The sequence below is a fragment of the Triturus cristatus genome, chromosome 10, assembly GCF_964204655.1.
Source record: "Triturus cristatus chromosome 10, aTriCri1.1, whole genome shotgun sequence".
NCBI classification, from domain to species: domain Eukaryota; kingdom Metazoa; phylum Chordata; class Amphibia; order Caudata; family Salamandridae; genus Triturus; species Triturus cristatus.
The window spans coordinates 900513383-900529641 of record NC_140593.1 but is presented as its reverse complement, the minus strand read 5'-3'; the positions used below and the strand labels follow the sequence as shown (position 1 = coordinate 900529641).

Sequence of the window (16259 nt, the reverse complement as noted above, 5' to 3'; positions counted from 1 at the left end):
AAACTGATGTTTGATTTCCTTCTTTCACTATTCTATTCGCCCTCTCAACTAAACCATTTGAGGATGGGGATATTAAAGCAACTTTAACATGCGATACATCATTAAGATCAAGAAACATGCACATTTTGTCGGACAAGAAGTGTGCTCCATTGTTTGTAACAATCGCTCTAGGCAAACCTTCAACTGCAAACACTTGTACCAAAACTTTAATGGCATTCCCAGTACTAAGGAAATCAAAAACATATGATATAACCACTTGGAGTGGTAAACTATTAGCCAACTCAAATACCTGATGTTGCTAGGTAGAACTCATACGGCCCAGAGAAATCCATCCCAACATTATCCCATGGTCTTTCTGGGAACCGAACAGAGTGGCTGGGTGTATCCTTCATTTTCCACTTCTTATGGGATAAAAGACACTCAGCACGCTTATTAACCAAGGGCTTGACTTGCGACTCAAAGGAAGGCCACCAGTAGTACAGTTTGAGAAGTTTGCACATCTTAGCGGTTGCTAAGTGCTCATGGTGTGCACCCATTATACCCTTCCTTAAACTTTCCAACGGAATGAAAAATTTGTGGCGCATAATCGGGTCTTCAACCACAGACAACTCAGTGGCCACCTGAAAAAACTCTTTAACTCACAAGACAATTTTCTGCCCTCAGGCCAACCTTCTGTTATAAACTAATTGACTTGAATAAGCTTCGAGTCCTTTGTATAAGCTTCCTTCCAAGCTTGGTAAGTGACAGAAGCACATTCCTCAGCAGCATCCAATGCAGCCACCACACATTGTGTCCTCTAGTTCATCCAGATGATGCTCCTCACTCAAGGCCATGCGTGACAGGCAATCCGTCCTGAAGTTTTCTCTCCTGGTAAATGTTTGATGCTGAAATAGTTCTCTTGTAGTTGAGAAACAAACACACCAGTCTTGCTGAGGCTTTTCCTAGACCACTTCCACCTAACATGTGCATTAGGGGTTTGTGGTCAGTAAAAACTTCTAACTCTCATCCCTAAATGTAGGTTCTGAATTTTTTGATAGCCCACTAACAGGCAAGAACTTCACGTTTTATCGTGCTGTAATATGTGTCTGCTGGTTTCAGCAGTCTGGATGCGAATGCTATGGTGTGTTCCTTGCTCTACAGTATAACACACAAGAAGGACCTGAGGAGATTTTAAAGACCAGCAGGGGATGACTCCCATCTATCACAACTTACATAAAATAGGCCCCTGGGTCTCAGTATGGAAAACGAATGCTGGAGTATCCCTTTTACAGGACGTTTCCCTCACCCACCCGAAGGTGGTATGCTTCATCATGGGGTAAACTCCTCGCACTGCGAACCTAGTCGTAGTGTGGGCTAGACCCCCCCCCCTCTACAGGGGAGGAGCTCAGGGATATTTTGTTGTAAAGTAATAAAGGTATTCTAAAACCTGCAGATGAGCAGGGTGTGGTGAGTGGAAGAGAAGAAAAAAGTGTATAGGAGCTAAAACTGGCTCTCCGGTGTGCCAGACAAACCTTATTAGGGCACCCTGAGGTTAGGATTAAAAGAGAGGCTATGACAGTGTTATCGGTTTCTCAGTAAGTATTTAGGTTTTGGAGTTGGTATCCTGGGGTTAGAACCAGAGTTCCTCTAGGGTCCAGGATGCACTGTCAAAGCACCCTTATCGCTACTAGGGCAGCCAGGTGCAGAGTGATGAGGCCCAATGTTATCTAATGGGGGCTAGGGGGCCTCCGGTTGGTGGCTGCTCACAAGCAGGCCACAAGGTTGTGGGAGCAATGCTCCTGGACTTAGGCTCAGGGCTGAGGGGGATCTGATTTAGCACACAAGGTGCACCTACAGCGGCACATGGACGTCTGAGTGCAGGGTGCTGTTGTGGTGTTGGGTGCCCTGTTGTCTTCAATGGGAGTTGCCGGTTTGGGAGTTTGGCTGCAGGCTCGGTCCAGTAAGACTTCCGGGAGGAACCAACAGCTGGTCAGGTAAGTTTGAGAGCTGGGGGATGTAGGTGCACCTCCGGTTCTCTTCTGCAGGGCAGCTGGATGCAGGGGGTGTCTTTTGAGGTCAGATTTCACCTTAACGGGCTACCCGCGGTTGGGGGGGAGGGAGGTCTCCATGCAGAGGCTGCAGGTGACGTTGGGGAGTCCTGGAGGGGTCAACCCACAGTGGACTTGGACTCTGGAGCCCTGGCGGACCTCTCTAGGACCGGTGGGCCACCCGAATTCGGGCCATAGGCGTAGAGTGCAGTGGTGGTTCCTGGCGTAAGGTTTCTTTGTCTTCAGCAAGCTCTGAGTCTTTCTTTCGTGTTTTGAACAGAGATGCTGTTCAAAGGAGATCCTATCTATGTTGAAGGCAGTCAGTCTTCCCAGGGGTTCTGGAGGTCGCTGGCTGCAGGGCAAGGCTACTTTTGGCACAGGATCTCCGTAAACTGCAGATGGGCCGGTAGAGCTGTGCCCAAGTCAGTTGCTCTCTGCAGTCTCCTCTGCTGGGCGTCTTCCTTCGTAGGTTGCGGGAATCTGCCTTCTTGGTTCAGGGCTGCTCCCTAAATACTGTGTTTAGAGGACATTTTTAGAGGTCTCGAGGTCAGTAGCCAATGGGCTGCTAACCCTAAAGTGACTACACCCTTGGTGTGCTCACCTTACGTGGGGGAGTGGGCACAATCCCTAATCCTTATTGGAGAGTGCCTGCCATCTGCAAGATGGCGGGCACTGAAGAGTGGGCTTCACCTCTCCTCCCCCATCTGAGGAGCGTGGAGTTGGCAGAGGTCGGCACACCTTCTGGGCTGCTCTATTTTTTCCCGCCTGTCTTTCCCCGAAAAGGAGGGGAGACAGGAAGGGGGCCTGCTTCTGATAGCAAGAGAGACTGGGGGTTTGCTTTATAAAGGCGACATGGCCTTTGAAGCTCCCCTGCTACAGATGGCTCTCCTGACCTGGGGGAGGTGTGAACACCTCCACCCAGCAAAAGCTTTGTTTCCTGGCTCAGGGAGTGAAGACTCCCACCCCAAGGGTCCAGAAACATGTCTCGTGGTGGCAGGCTGGTGTGTACCAGTCGGGGAATTCACCAGAGGCTGGTCGTTTTTTAGGGGGCATCTCTAAGGTGCCCTCTGAGTGCATGGTATAATAAATCCCACACTGGCATCAGTGTGGGTTTATTATGCTGAGAAGTTTGGTACCAAACTTCAGTAAATTCAGTAAAGCCATTATGGTGCTGTGGAGTTAGTAATGACAAGCACCCAGACCATATACTCTTTATGACTTTACTGCATTTACAATGTCTAAGAATGGACTTAGACACTGTAGGGGTACAGTGCTCATGCAACCATACCCTCACCAGTGGTATAGTGCACCCAGCTAGAGGGGTGCCTTACCTATTTCATAGGCAATTGGTTGCATGCATTGCACACAGGTACGTGTGCCATGTCGACTCTTCACTTTGTTCTTCACCAAAACATGCAGCCTGCAATGGCAGTGTCTGTGTGTGCGTTAAGGTACAGGACCACTAAGGGTGGCACAATATGTGCTGCAGCCTTTAGAGGCCTTCCCTGGTCACAGTGCCCCTGGTTCCCATGGTACCTTTTAGAAGGGACTTACATGTAGCCAGAGAGGTGCCAAATGTGGTTACAAAGGTACAGTTTTGGGAAAGAACACAGGCCCTAGCAACCTGATTGGCAGGGTCCCAGTGCACATCAAGTCAAAGTGCATCAGAGATCTGGCAAAAAGTGAAATAGTTTTTGTACAGCAGAAATGCTGAACTCGCATATTTGAAGGGGCTCTCATATTTGATAATGAAGAAAAAGGTCACTTGATGAAAATAAAATATTTACCTAGGATCACACAATTTGAGACCAGTTAATGGGTCTAGTGCATTACAGTCAGGTCGAGTAGATTATTCAAGTCACTAGACCTGCAGGTGTGGTAAACAATAATTTTAGGATTTTTCAAGGCCTGGAGAGGTTTTGTGGAGTCCATGTAGCTTGCCCTAAAACTGGCTTGCGCAAACCAAATGGGAGATGAAGGCTAATCCAAGATTTAAGAAAGATATGCAATATTTCATGTTGACCCATTGTACTAAATGCAGCAGCACTTTTGTTACAAATTCCAGTAGATGCACAATGGTTCACAGAGATTGATGTGTGCTCAACATTTATTTCCATTCCTGTTCATGAGGATAGCCTGTATCTTTTTGCCTTTACATTTCAAAATAGTGTCCTACTTTGGATTTGAATCACTCAAGGGTGTACCAAAAGCCCCCCAATATTTTACCAAATACTAAAAAAGATCTAGAATCTTCTGAATTGCCTTGTGACTCAGTGTTAATGCAATACATTGGTGATTTTATGATTGCAGCAAAAGAGCTGTAAGCTGGACACTATTGCATTATTGAATCAGTAGGCTGAAAATAGGCATACGGTTTGACTTGCAAAGATGTAATATTGTGAGAGAAGTTTTTGATTTGTTTCCTTAAATTCAGAAGGGAATGAGAAAGGTGTCTCATGAGTCCATTTCTGCTAGTTTAAAAATAAACGCATCAACGAAATAGAGAAGTGCAGACGTTTCTGGGAATGGTTGGTTACCATCGGCAGTAGATTCCAAATTTTACCTTGATTGAGAGCGTCTACAGTAACTGACGCACAGTGACATCGTGGTTCAGTGCCTTTGGATGAAAAAATTATGCAAGCCTTCTTGGAGCTCAGACACGCTTGGTGCATAGCACTTACTTTAGGAATTCCTGACTATGAGAAGATTTTTATTTGGTCATGGAAAAAAGGGTGCCCACTATCTGTTCTCACTTAACACATCTGTACAGAGAGACCAATTGTATATTTTTCTGCCACATTAGATTCAGTTGCAGTACTGTTGCCTGTAGGTATGAAAAATATTGCAGTGATTGCCATTGCTAAATTGTAGAGTGAAACAACGTTTTTATGCAACATAGGTAAAAGGACCAGTGTGAAGAGCCATGCAATGAAAGCAACAAGTCCTTTCCCAAGACTGCTGGTGCATTTTATAGAAATGCCACCTTGAAGTGGGTTACGGTACATTCTAGTGATCACTTATTTTCAATCTGGATTGAGGCATACACAACAAGGTGTGATGCACAGACAGTTCTCAAATTGCTATATAGGGAATTCAACCCAATATTTGGATTGCCAGCTTCATTTGAGACCAACAAGAGTACACGTTTTAGCAGTAAAATCATAAAGATCTTGTGCACTACAGTTATTATCCAGAAGCATTGGTGGTTGTGGAACGTGTTAATGGCATTACGAAGGGAAAATAAGGCAAGGTGTGTGCCTCAACATCTCGGAAATGCTCTTCCTTTTGTTGTGCTCAGCATGAGATGTACTTTCCACGTAAGATGAGTGGGTTGAGTGCCCATGAGGTGATCATGGGAAGGCCTATGAGAATTCCTAGCATTCCATCAGCTGCTATTATAAATAGTACTGATCATGTGGTTTTTGGATTACTGTACTGGCTGAGCTGATACAGTATACTGTATCTCTCACCAAGTGAAGCTTGTTATGCCTTCTGCAAGTACTGACATTTGCCATAACTTTAACTCAGAGACTGGGCTCTTGTGAAAAAAGCGTGAGAGAAAATTTTCTTGGAGTGGATCACACCAGGAGATATTAGTGACAAATGCAGCTGTGAAATATGGAGGTTTGCTGTATTGGATACACACCGCTCACTCAGAGTTTGTGTGCTTCAGATGAAGAAGCAGTGTCACAAACCTTTGTCTCACAAACCTTTGTCTCACAAAGCCAAACTCAAGTTTGCTGCGTGGAGTCAAAAGGCAGAGAAGTAATAGTTCAAGAAAACTCTGTAAGCAAATTAAAGTGTACTACTTGTTAATTGTGCAAACCAAGCAACAGATGAAACTAAAGTATCAAGCAAATTAAACTGAAGATGGAAGCTTGTTTCAAGCTGATTTGCCTGTGAGATTGAGCGAAAGAAGCAAAGTGTTGCAAAGAGGACTAAAGAAAGGTAGTGAAAAATCAGCTAAAACAGTAAAAGAGAGTGCTGACAGAGAATGAACAAAGCTTTAATGAATTCTCATCTGAGAAATCTACTATAGATGTTGTATCAAGAAGATCAACAAGAGTAAGCGTGCCAAACAAGAAATAAACAGCTCCTGACTGGGACTATCCGGCAAACATGTTACTAGATGAAAGAGACATTGACTTGAAATATATTACATCTTTGCTTGAAGAGCCACCATGCAGTGACACACTTTGAAATGATCAGTGTTGAATAATTAGAATTGTTGCTCTGAATTTTGAAAGTCAAATCTTTCTTTTATTTTTTTTTATGCTTTTGATTACCTCAAACTACTTTTTATGGATTACTTTGGGCTACCTTTTCAATTTTCGCTTTAAAAATCAATTACTTTAAAATAAAAGAACTGTAGAAGATGCCATCAAGAAAAGTGAGACTTCGCCTAGCCAGCTACCCTAATGTGTTTGTGTATCTGTACCCTCCTGCTGAATCTCTCAATCCTGAATAATACCTCAGTGTTCTATAATTATACTAATAATAAAATGCAGAGGTTAGATCATAAAGCTAGTTATATTGAAGAGTCAGGAGAATATTGTTGTATAGATTTACTAAAGAATTATAAAGACGTGGATTTGTCTGATTGTTATGTTGGTACTAATAGACCAATTTCAGTGTCTCAAGGGGGTTACATATGTCACATGGCCCATGGGGACATTGTTGTCTTCTCTAAGTTAGCATGCTCCACATTGTCCGCTGCTTGGCACACATTACTACACGAGCTTATTTTGCAAATGTCTTTTGCCGTTTTCTTATGAGAACCTATCGCTGTGTTCACATTCTGCATGTTCCTGGGATTTAGTCTGAACATTGTGTGCAAGGTCGAACAACAGTGCCCCTTGTTACTCTGTTCTGATCTGACCCTAGTACCTAGACATAACATACAGATGCACCTGCTGTTTGGGAATACGTACTTTGTTCTTATTGGAATATATACGAATAGGTAGCGAACACTTGAAGATGGACCTTTCCATGGGGAAGAGCAAGGCAGCACCTATGATGTAGATCTACCATCTATAGATTGATGTACGGGGTCTGCAAATAACACCCAGAGATCTTCTGATATATAATCATACTGCTTCTATACAAGGGGAGGGAGATTAGGTTACACTGTCTTTTTATAATGACAGCTCCTTTCATGATTTACGGGCTAATTGCTATGCTTACTATATTATTATTATGCATTGTCCTTCTTGTTGTGGCACATATACAGCTTTAGAGCATGTTCGTGTCTGTCAGCTCTTATTGTAGACCAGTACAAGAGAGTGAGCGAAAGGGTGCGTCTTGCATCCGCGACTCCTGAGAGAGTTAGAAGTGTTGTGTTCTGGGGTGTCTAATCACTTGTTTCTCTGAGTGAGTAAGTAGGAGTGAGACACTATAGCTAGTCAGCCCTGGGCTCATGGGTAAGAAGGTGGTAGGATGATTCAGTTCCTATACACTAAGGTCCCATAATCCTATGCATACTTCTGTGTGTGCAGAATCCCTGCAACACTTATGTACACTAACCTCTAAGCGATAGTCTTTCTTGTTCTGACTACTGTGTGCCAGGATTATTTAAAAGAAACTGTTATTTGTAAACTCCCAATTAATAAATGTTCTGTACTTGCAAATCTTAAGGCAACCGAAATGTATAAGGGTGTTAGTGTTTTATAATACTAACCATTAAAGTACTTATATTCTGAAAGTATTTAAAATTGAGTGAAGTTGAGGGTGAATTTATTATAGAGTATATCAGGAAGAGATCAAGACAAGGCTGTTGAGAGGACCAGAAGAAAGGGAGTTCGATTTGAAAAAAGAGATTGTGTTTAGGAATTCACAAATACATCCTAGTCTTAAAATCTATCTGGAAGTAGAAAGTAAGGGGGGTTTGTGTATGATGCGAATGAAAATGAAGGAGAAGCATAATGCAACTACTGTAGGAAATAATTGTTATTCCTATCATTATATTATTGATAGATTTCCTGTGCTAGGTTGTCTTGATAATACGTTTGAAGGCATTCTCTGAAGTGCACCAGCTACCAACAACCTCAGAACCCGAGCTACCAACGACCTCAGTGACCTGCCGTCTGCCGAATCCCGGACGCTCTTGACTATCCACTGGTGAAAAATTGAACCTCGAAGGCAAATCCCTAGAACTGACTGTATGATTTTATATGCATTTTTGTGTTTTTCTCCATAGACTTTCATTGTTTGTGATTAATCACAACAGTGAACTATTTTTCGAACTTTGAAAATTCATATCTAAAAAAGTACTCTCCATTGAATAAAGTTCTTGGTCTTAAAAATGATACATAAAAATCTGCGTTATTTTTGCAAATTACAATATAAAAGCATTCTTTCTCATGTGTTGTGGTGATGTACAGGTGTTTAAAGCATCAGAATTAATTATTTGTGAACAAGTCACGTCCCTATAGTAAAGTGTAAATCTATTGGACTATTTTCTGAATTTTTTCGTATTTGTCCTCCTATTAAGCCAGTTCATATACAATGCTTTTTGCATGGCCCAGGCCTCGTGTGGTTATTTGGACAGACCTTTATCTTTGGTTCTGAGGGAAAGACAGACAAGGACATTACTTTCCAACTCCCGGTTTATTGCCCTTTTTTAGTCACGTCCAAGTCCAATATATAACTTTCTGCACCTCAATCCAACATTTTTAGTATCACTGTATCTTTCCCAGTTCCTCTTTCTATCCTCATCAGTTACAGGTCTGGAAAAAAAAAGGTTCAGAAGAACGTAAACTGGCAACACCGATTTTTTATTTATTTATTTATTTTTCTCCTTTCTCTCTGCATCCTGAGCAGTCTATTTTGCTCTCTGTTCCATTACAATAGGGGACTGATCCATTGCAAATTACTCTTGATCCTTCTCCCGAAGGGATGTTCAGTCCCAAACTATTAGAAACTGCCCGGTTTGAATGGAAGCACTAGCAACCCCAGACTCGTTTCATCCTGATTGGGTCTCGTAGTCTTTGTTCGCATGGCTGCCTGAACCAGGTTTTGACATACCTGTACCACTTGGAGCATTTTCTGAGAAAAACAAAGGTGATATAGCGAAGGCTTCTATAAAGTCTATTACAGGGTAAGTAATCTGGGTATATCCAACTCCTATGTTTTTTTGCAGTGGCAAAACAAGCAAAGGATGGTGTGGAATGCAGCCTAAAATAATTTGTAATAGCCCAATAAATTCAAGCATTCCATTATTTACTTTTATTCTTCTCTCAGTGGGTTGCCCAAATTAAATCGCTGTTCCACAGAGACTCAAGCTGCACCTCACTCATTTGGCCTAACTTTTCTAAAATTGGCTAGGGTTGCTTTTCCTTCCATTCAGAGGGGCAGTGAGATGGTAGTTGGGGCCTGGACTGTCCCTTTTGGAGCTAGGCCAAGAAGTATAATTAAATGTACTTAATTTCACATTGAGCAGCAAATGATGGAATAGTGCCTAGAGAAAATACTATCAATCATTCCCTACATTTTTATTTTCTCATTTATGTGTGCCCAAGTTGCATGTATTTACCAAGTCATGGGTTCCATAGCTAGGTGTGCCCACGATACTAGAGCTGCACTTCACCGATGAGGCCCAACATTACTAAAACATAACCACAGTTGCTTGAGATCTTGTGAAGAGGGGCTGTCCCTAACAGTCGACTGAACTGTCTCTTTCGCGTTGGGCGGAAATTGATTTGCATACTGTTTCCATTTTGTAATGATATAGTGATTAGAAAAAAAACTATCAATTGAATTGCTTTCATGTGTGATTATTAATGGTAGAGATTAATTCAGTTTGTCTAACACCACTTTTTGCTTAGCACCATTTGGTTGTGCTCATTGGTTATCCTCTTTTTAATCACTGCAGTGTAAATATCAACACAGCATCAATATGATGGATAAGGGAAAACGATATTTTAATTTTTCAAGATGAGACGCTTTTTTATTAGCTCTATTTAGAGGACAGGGTAGATATTATTTTTCTTTTCTCCGTTATTAATTTTTACATCTTTGTTGCGAATACGTTTGTTCCTGTGAAAGTGGGCTTATAATCTTTTCCAAATATTCCACACAAAAGAAAACCAGCCGGCCGAGGCTACTGAAGATACAAATTACAATTTATTTTGCTCGAGCAGGTGCACCACTTCACCGCACTAATATGGCCATAAAAGAGTGAACCACGTAGAAGTGCTTCACAAGTTACTTATACATTTACACCAGTACTTATACATTTACACCAGACTGCGTGCCTGTAGCACGAGTACAAAGGTGAATCATAGGCACGCGTGGGGTTTACATAGCACAGATGCTTATAAACACATTACTCATTATGCAGATAAGAAAATTTGCAGCCGCAAAGCAGGTCACAGATCATGAGAAACATTTCTAGGTGAATAATTCAGTCACATAACCCTCAGCAAGAATAAATGGGTGAAGGATTTCAGCTTGTTCCGATGAAGCAAAATGTCAGTTTAAAGGACAAAATGGCAAAACTGATGTCAATTTTAAATTGCAATATTCTACATTTCTAATTTAGATTTTAGTTCCCAAACCTGTATTCACCATTCTTTATCTACTCTGTAATAAGTCACGCATTTGTAATTGATCATTTGAATTTCAAGCTTACCATTGTAACTCTGTAACTGTAAGGTAGTTATTGATATTCTTTTGGGTTTGTTTTAGGACTTCTCGGAGACTGAACAAATGGATCAAGATTTTTACCTGAAATTGGTAAGTAGTTTCTAATGGCATTAAAGAAAATGATAGTCACAAATGAGAGAACCTCAATTTTTTCTAGGCACAATGTGTTGATGAATGACTTCAATGTATCCATTGTGTGTTAAATGCCTCTGAACATTTTCAAATAGTGCACATCTACTTAAACATGGTGCCTGGTTAATGGCACTTTTGCCTCCACTTCCAGACAGAAGTAAGCCTAATCTGTTGCTTGTATTTTTCAAGCTGCAGCAAGTAGAAGGTGTTTACTTGCACCGAGCGGCGGCAACATCCAAGGGCCGGTTCAGTACAGTGAAGACCTTTAGATAACTTCCCATTCCACAGCAATGATATACCCACCAACAGCCAAATGCTCCAGGCAGCAGCAGAGATAGCAGGCCAAACCCAAAGATAATCTGGTGTCCAGTCACTTACATTGGGAAGCGGTGAATGGTGATGAACACAGCGTTGTACGGCTGTCGAGGGGCAGATGAACGTGTTGTGCATGGGTAGATTGGCCCACTGACCTGAATCAGGAGTAGCTCCGGTGAAGGATCTGAGGCAAGGTGCCGGAAGGAAAGGCCGTTGTCTCAGTGGTGCAGTTTGCTTGCACTGAGAAGAGTGGGTCCATATTGCCAAGATTTGGCATTTAATAGCAGTGTTGCTGACTAGCAGGAATTGGAATGGACCTCGCCTACGTTGTTGAAATCGGCCTTCTTCTGGTGACTGATATGACTCAATCTCCAGATTGAAGGGAGTGGCAGACTTCAGTCTGGCACTCTGATAAAGCAGCTTCAACTTGAACAGCTACTGTAGAGGCATCATATAAGGTTTGTCACTATTACAAGACTGTGTCTCCATTCAGTTGTAGGTCTAACTTAACAGCAGAGGCTGAAGGGTTTGATGGCATTATCATTGGACTCCCTATCACAATTTTGTTGGGGCTCAGCTTTGCTTTCTGGGCTCTTATTGGATCTGAAGGACCATAAAGCTAACGGCATGGCATTGGGCCATTTAAATTTTGTTTATAAATCTAACTGAATATATCTTTGCTATCTTATTTTTGAGAGTGGCAAAAAATTTCTACCTTGGTAGTATGAACAGAGAACATGTTGATCCATCCATAACGCTCTGCAAATCTCCTGTACTACAGTCGAAATAAAGTGTGTTCCGCAATGATCTGGTCTCCTATTCTAAAGAGGAGAATAAAATCCCTAAGAATGCCCTTACAAACTGTGATGGCATCTGTTCTGGCACTAATGTAAGCTTCCACCCACCCGAGAACATGCAGACAATTACCAAAACATAGGAGTAGGATGCACACTTCAGCATATAGATCAACTCTATCTGGAGGTACACAAGGGGACCCTGAGGATGAGGAGAGCAGTGAGCGACTTGAGTAACCTGAAAAACATTGATGGATCAGCAAGATCTGCACCGTGTTATAGTGTTGGGACAGTCCTGCTTCCAATGTCTGCACAGATAATTATCGCACTCTAGATCGGTCCATAGTAGATAAATGTCTTGTCTAGGCGCTCGCATCTATCTACCCAGGTGCAGCGCTTGCCTTGCGCATCACCTTTTTGTGCCCCGGTCACCAGCAGTCCCACAGGCACCATTCCATTTGTTGGTGCATTTGAGGCTGCACCTCCAATCTCCTTTGCCATGTGGAGAAAGAACATGTTCTATGAATCCTCCTCACTCGGGTCCTCACTTTCTTCCTTGTTGTTGGGGTTCAGTGATCTGGGGTAATAGTGAGAAGGGAGAGCAGAAGGAGCACAAGCCTTGAGTCTGTCCATGGGGTGACACATTTGGTATTCTATTTTCTCCTGTGTGTTTCTCATTCCCGAGACTTGTGATTCATGTTTTCATTTGTGGGACTCCTCATGCCATTGGAAAAAGATACTCCACTCCTCAGCATCTATTTTATTTTTATGATCCTTCAATTTCCCTTGGAAGTTTCCTAATCTCTCTTTTTTAAAGATACCATGTTGTAGAAAGATCTTCTTCCTGTCCTTGTTGGTGTGCCCCACCCACTCATTCAGGTACTTGTATGTGACTTTACCATACACGTAGTACGTAATGTGGGCAGGAGTTCATTCGGTGGAGGCTCACTTTGTTAAAATATTTCGAGTCCCTTCTTGATTCCTTGCGTCATGCGCACCTGAAGTAGAAGATCTGCTGCCTTTGTGCTTGCTGCTCATCCCTTGGAGGGAGGGAGGGTGCAAAGGAAATGGAAAAATAACTGAGGGTACGTCCATCCCATTTTATTACTGATCTCATGGAAGAGAGGAGAGCAGGTGTAGTGAAGTATAATGTAGTAAAGCATAGGAGACGATCACCACAGAAGGTATCTTACACTCGCCCAATTATCCGCTTGCATTCAGATATGCCTTCAGTCAGATTCCTCTGGAGGTTCACATGGATTTTCATGCTCTCACTTAGAGGCTCATCTCTGGACTCCTTCCAATCCTACCTGCTCAACTATTCTCTTATCCCATTGTCTGCTAACCAGATAACATATGTCTATGCACTTTAAACAGATTGTGGATAAATACAGAGACCTTGACATGCAAGCAAATAGAATACAGTATGCGCATTTAAAATGTCTCAATTTGGTGCAAGCAAGCAAAAACAACCGACAATTGTAGTTTCAGCCGACCAGAGCACCCAACCAAAAACAGGGTGGAAGTTTTTAATGCTAAAATTGATAATCAGTCAAATTTTTATAAATGTGGAAATGCAATTTCTTTGTCCACTCACACACAAGAAGACCAGCTTCCGTAGGTAACTGAAAATGTGTCAATATTTATCACTCGAGCAGGCACGCAACCCACAGAGCTAGAAATGGCCATGAGAGAGTTGATGGACTACCAGAAGTCTGACTAGCTTTTTTATATATTTCTTACACAATAGGTGCAGGTGGCTGTTGTCAAAAAAACATTAATCTTGTTGGTGTTTGTGGTTACACAGTAGGCACTCAGAAAACATATAAATCATCTCAGATAAGTACATTTGTCACCACAGAGCTTCTCAAGTGGTATGCTAGGCCAGATGCGAAGTACAAAAAACTATAGATACTGCTCGGAACTACACGCCCAACAGCCGAAGCTCGGACCATTCTGTGGCTATGACTCCCAAGCAGTTCTTGTAATATTTCCATCAAGCGAGAAGTGCATGTAACAGAAGCTGATTTCTGATAAGCCTAAGGCGAGCAGAAATCAGGAGATGCTAGATATGCAACACTACCATGTGGGCGAAGATGCACACAAACGCACATTGTTTACGCAGGCATAGAGTATTACAAAAAGCATCAAAGCTCATGACACAAAAGTCGGCTAAATACAAAAAGGAAGAACTTGTTTTCATCCGGGTAAGTGTTGGAAATTATATTTGTTCACAATTAACACTTTGAACACAAGCTCAGAAATTTTGTTCAATGTTCCGAGCTTAATAGTCCTGACCTTACATAGGAAGGTCTGTCCGTTCTATTACTTATTAATATACAGGCAGTAGTGTTATTAGGCAATGGGACGGTATCTTCATTATTCCGGAACTCACTTTCATCAACGTTCATTGCGTTTTTAATCTCCTCTCTTTGTAACATGGATGCATTTGTTTGGTGAATGGAAGTGGGAGTAGGGCGGCAGCTTGATGTATTTGCTGAACAGATAGGTAAACAAATTTATGCACAGGCAACATCCTAATAAGCCTCCACCTATTATCTCAGCTATCATTAACAATTTCCAACCGCATGTAGTCAATATTCCTGACAACCAACCTCCCCACACCCAATCCCCATTCTCCTGGGGTATTTCTGGTGCTATTTTGTGCATAGTCCTAATGAATACGTTTTCCTTGTAAGTTAGTCGGTGAGCACCCTTATGCGGGGGCAATGTTACATGGTAATGCTCCGGAGGGGCAGATGTGTGTGGCACCAAAGAATACACAGGATAATGTTGCTCTAACACCATATCAGATCAAATATTCCAGCAACAATTGAAATTAGCCCTATGATCAGTGCTACTTTTAATGTATTCTGCCTTTGTGCATTATTTACTGACAATGAATCATTTTCTTCAGGAGCAACTGGCCATTCAAAGGGATGCATCTCTATTGCTGTTTAGTTCGCAGTATCTGTTTTTTACCAACCTCACTGCACAAGTTAGTCCATTAAAGTTGGCACTCTTAAGCACCGGGCAGTTGGTGCTTGTTCTGGTCTAAGCACTTTCCTATCTAATCCTTCAGTCTCCGAGGGTGCAAGTTGTAGAGTGACTTAGCCAGTGGGGCGGTCAATGGCACAGAAGGCAAGTTATAACTTAATTACAAAACACTTCCTTCAGAGGCTGCTCTGGCCCATTTTACAGGTGAATCCAGTTCTTATGGCTGTCACACCGCACTGGTGTCTGTGTATCCAGCAGTACTTGCACTGGTCCTTTCCAACGGGGCTGTACACAGTTCTTTCACTCAGAGTTTTTCGTCCGGTCCCGGTCGTCCGCCTTGATGTTATGCGTTTCTCCTTCCAAAGATGAGGACCAAGTGGCTCTGACCTGTTGATGAATAGCAGAAAACCTATTAGTCAGTTCCTTACAGTATTCCCACAATGCAGAATGCAGCAAATCATGCAGTTTTAATGGAGATTGAAACCCATGAACATTTGCTTGCCCATCACCATCTCGTGTGGGGACAACTTTGTTTTGGCTAATAGCGTTTCTCATAGAGAACAATGCTAAAAGTAAACATCCGCCCAATTCAATCCTCTTGATGGACCTATCTTTCCCAGTTGCATTACATCTCTCTACCATGCCTGCCACCTTTGCAAGATATATAGAATGGAACTTCTGTTTAATGTCCAGACCTTAACACGCTAAGTTGATTACTTCATTTGCTTTTGCAGTGCTGACAGCTGTGTTATCCTTCAAAGGAAAAGCATCAACCCGTTACTGAAACTAGATATCCCTACCAACACATATCGCTTTCTGTGGCAAGGGGGTAATTGGGTAGAATTCATCTGGAGACATTCAAAAGGATACTCTGGCATTTGGAAATGACCTTGCGGTACTGCTACTCCCTTCCTTACATTGTGTTGTGCACGTCATACCATTTGTTACAAAAATTAACTATTGTTTTTCTTATGTTAGTGTTTTCCCATGTTTTCTGAATGGTATTGGTAATTCCATCGCCTCCCGCATGTGCAGGGCCATGAACCATTGGTAGCACAAAGCTATTTGGCAATAACCACTTAGTTGTTCGCTTTCTATCCACCCATCCTTTTAAATGGTCACTGAAAACATAACTCTTATCCTTTCATTCTTCCCTCTATTCGACTGCTAATTCTTTAATCTTCTTTACCGCTGCATACGAATCGCACCGTATCTGTTGTTTTCACTACATACATCAGTGTATTCTCACCCAAGTCAGTACTCCTTGCGATTTCATCAGAAAAAGCATTTCCTTGTCCCACTTCATCTGTTATCTTCCTATGGGCTGTACACTTTACAATAGCTACTTTCT

General features: G+C 42.2%; 1 protein-coding gene across 1 annotated transcript in view; it reads left to right on the top strand.

The window, feature by feature from the left end:
- LOC146796207 (uncharacterized) overlaps positions 1 to 16259 on the top strand; it is a 350562-nt gene that overhangs the window by 87403 nt on the left and 246900 nt on the right. Inside the window, exon 2 of the mRNA XM_085628705.1 lies at positions 10713 to 10760. Coding sequence (XP_085484831.1) covers positions 10713 to 10760 — 48 coding nt within the window. The remainder of the gene's footprint in view (positions 1 to 10712; positions 10761 to 16259) is intronic.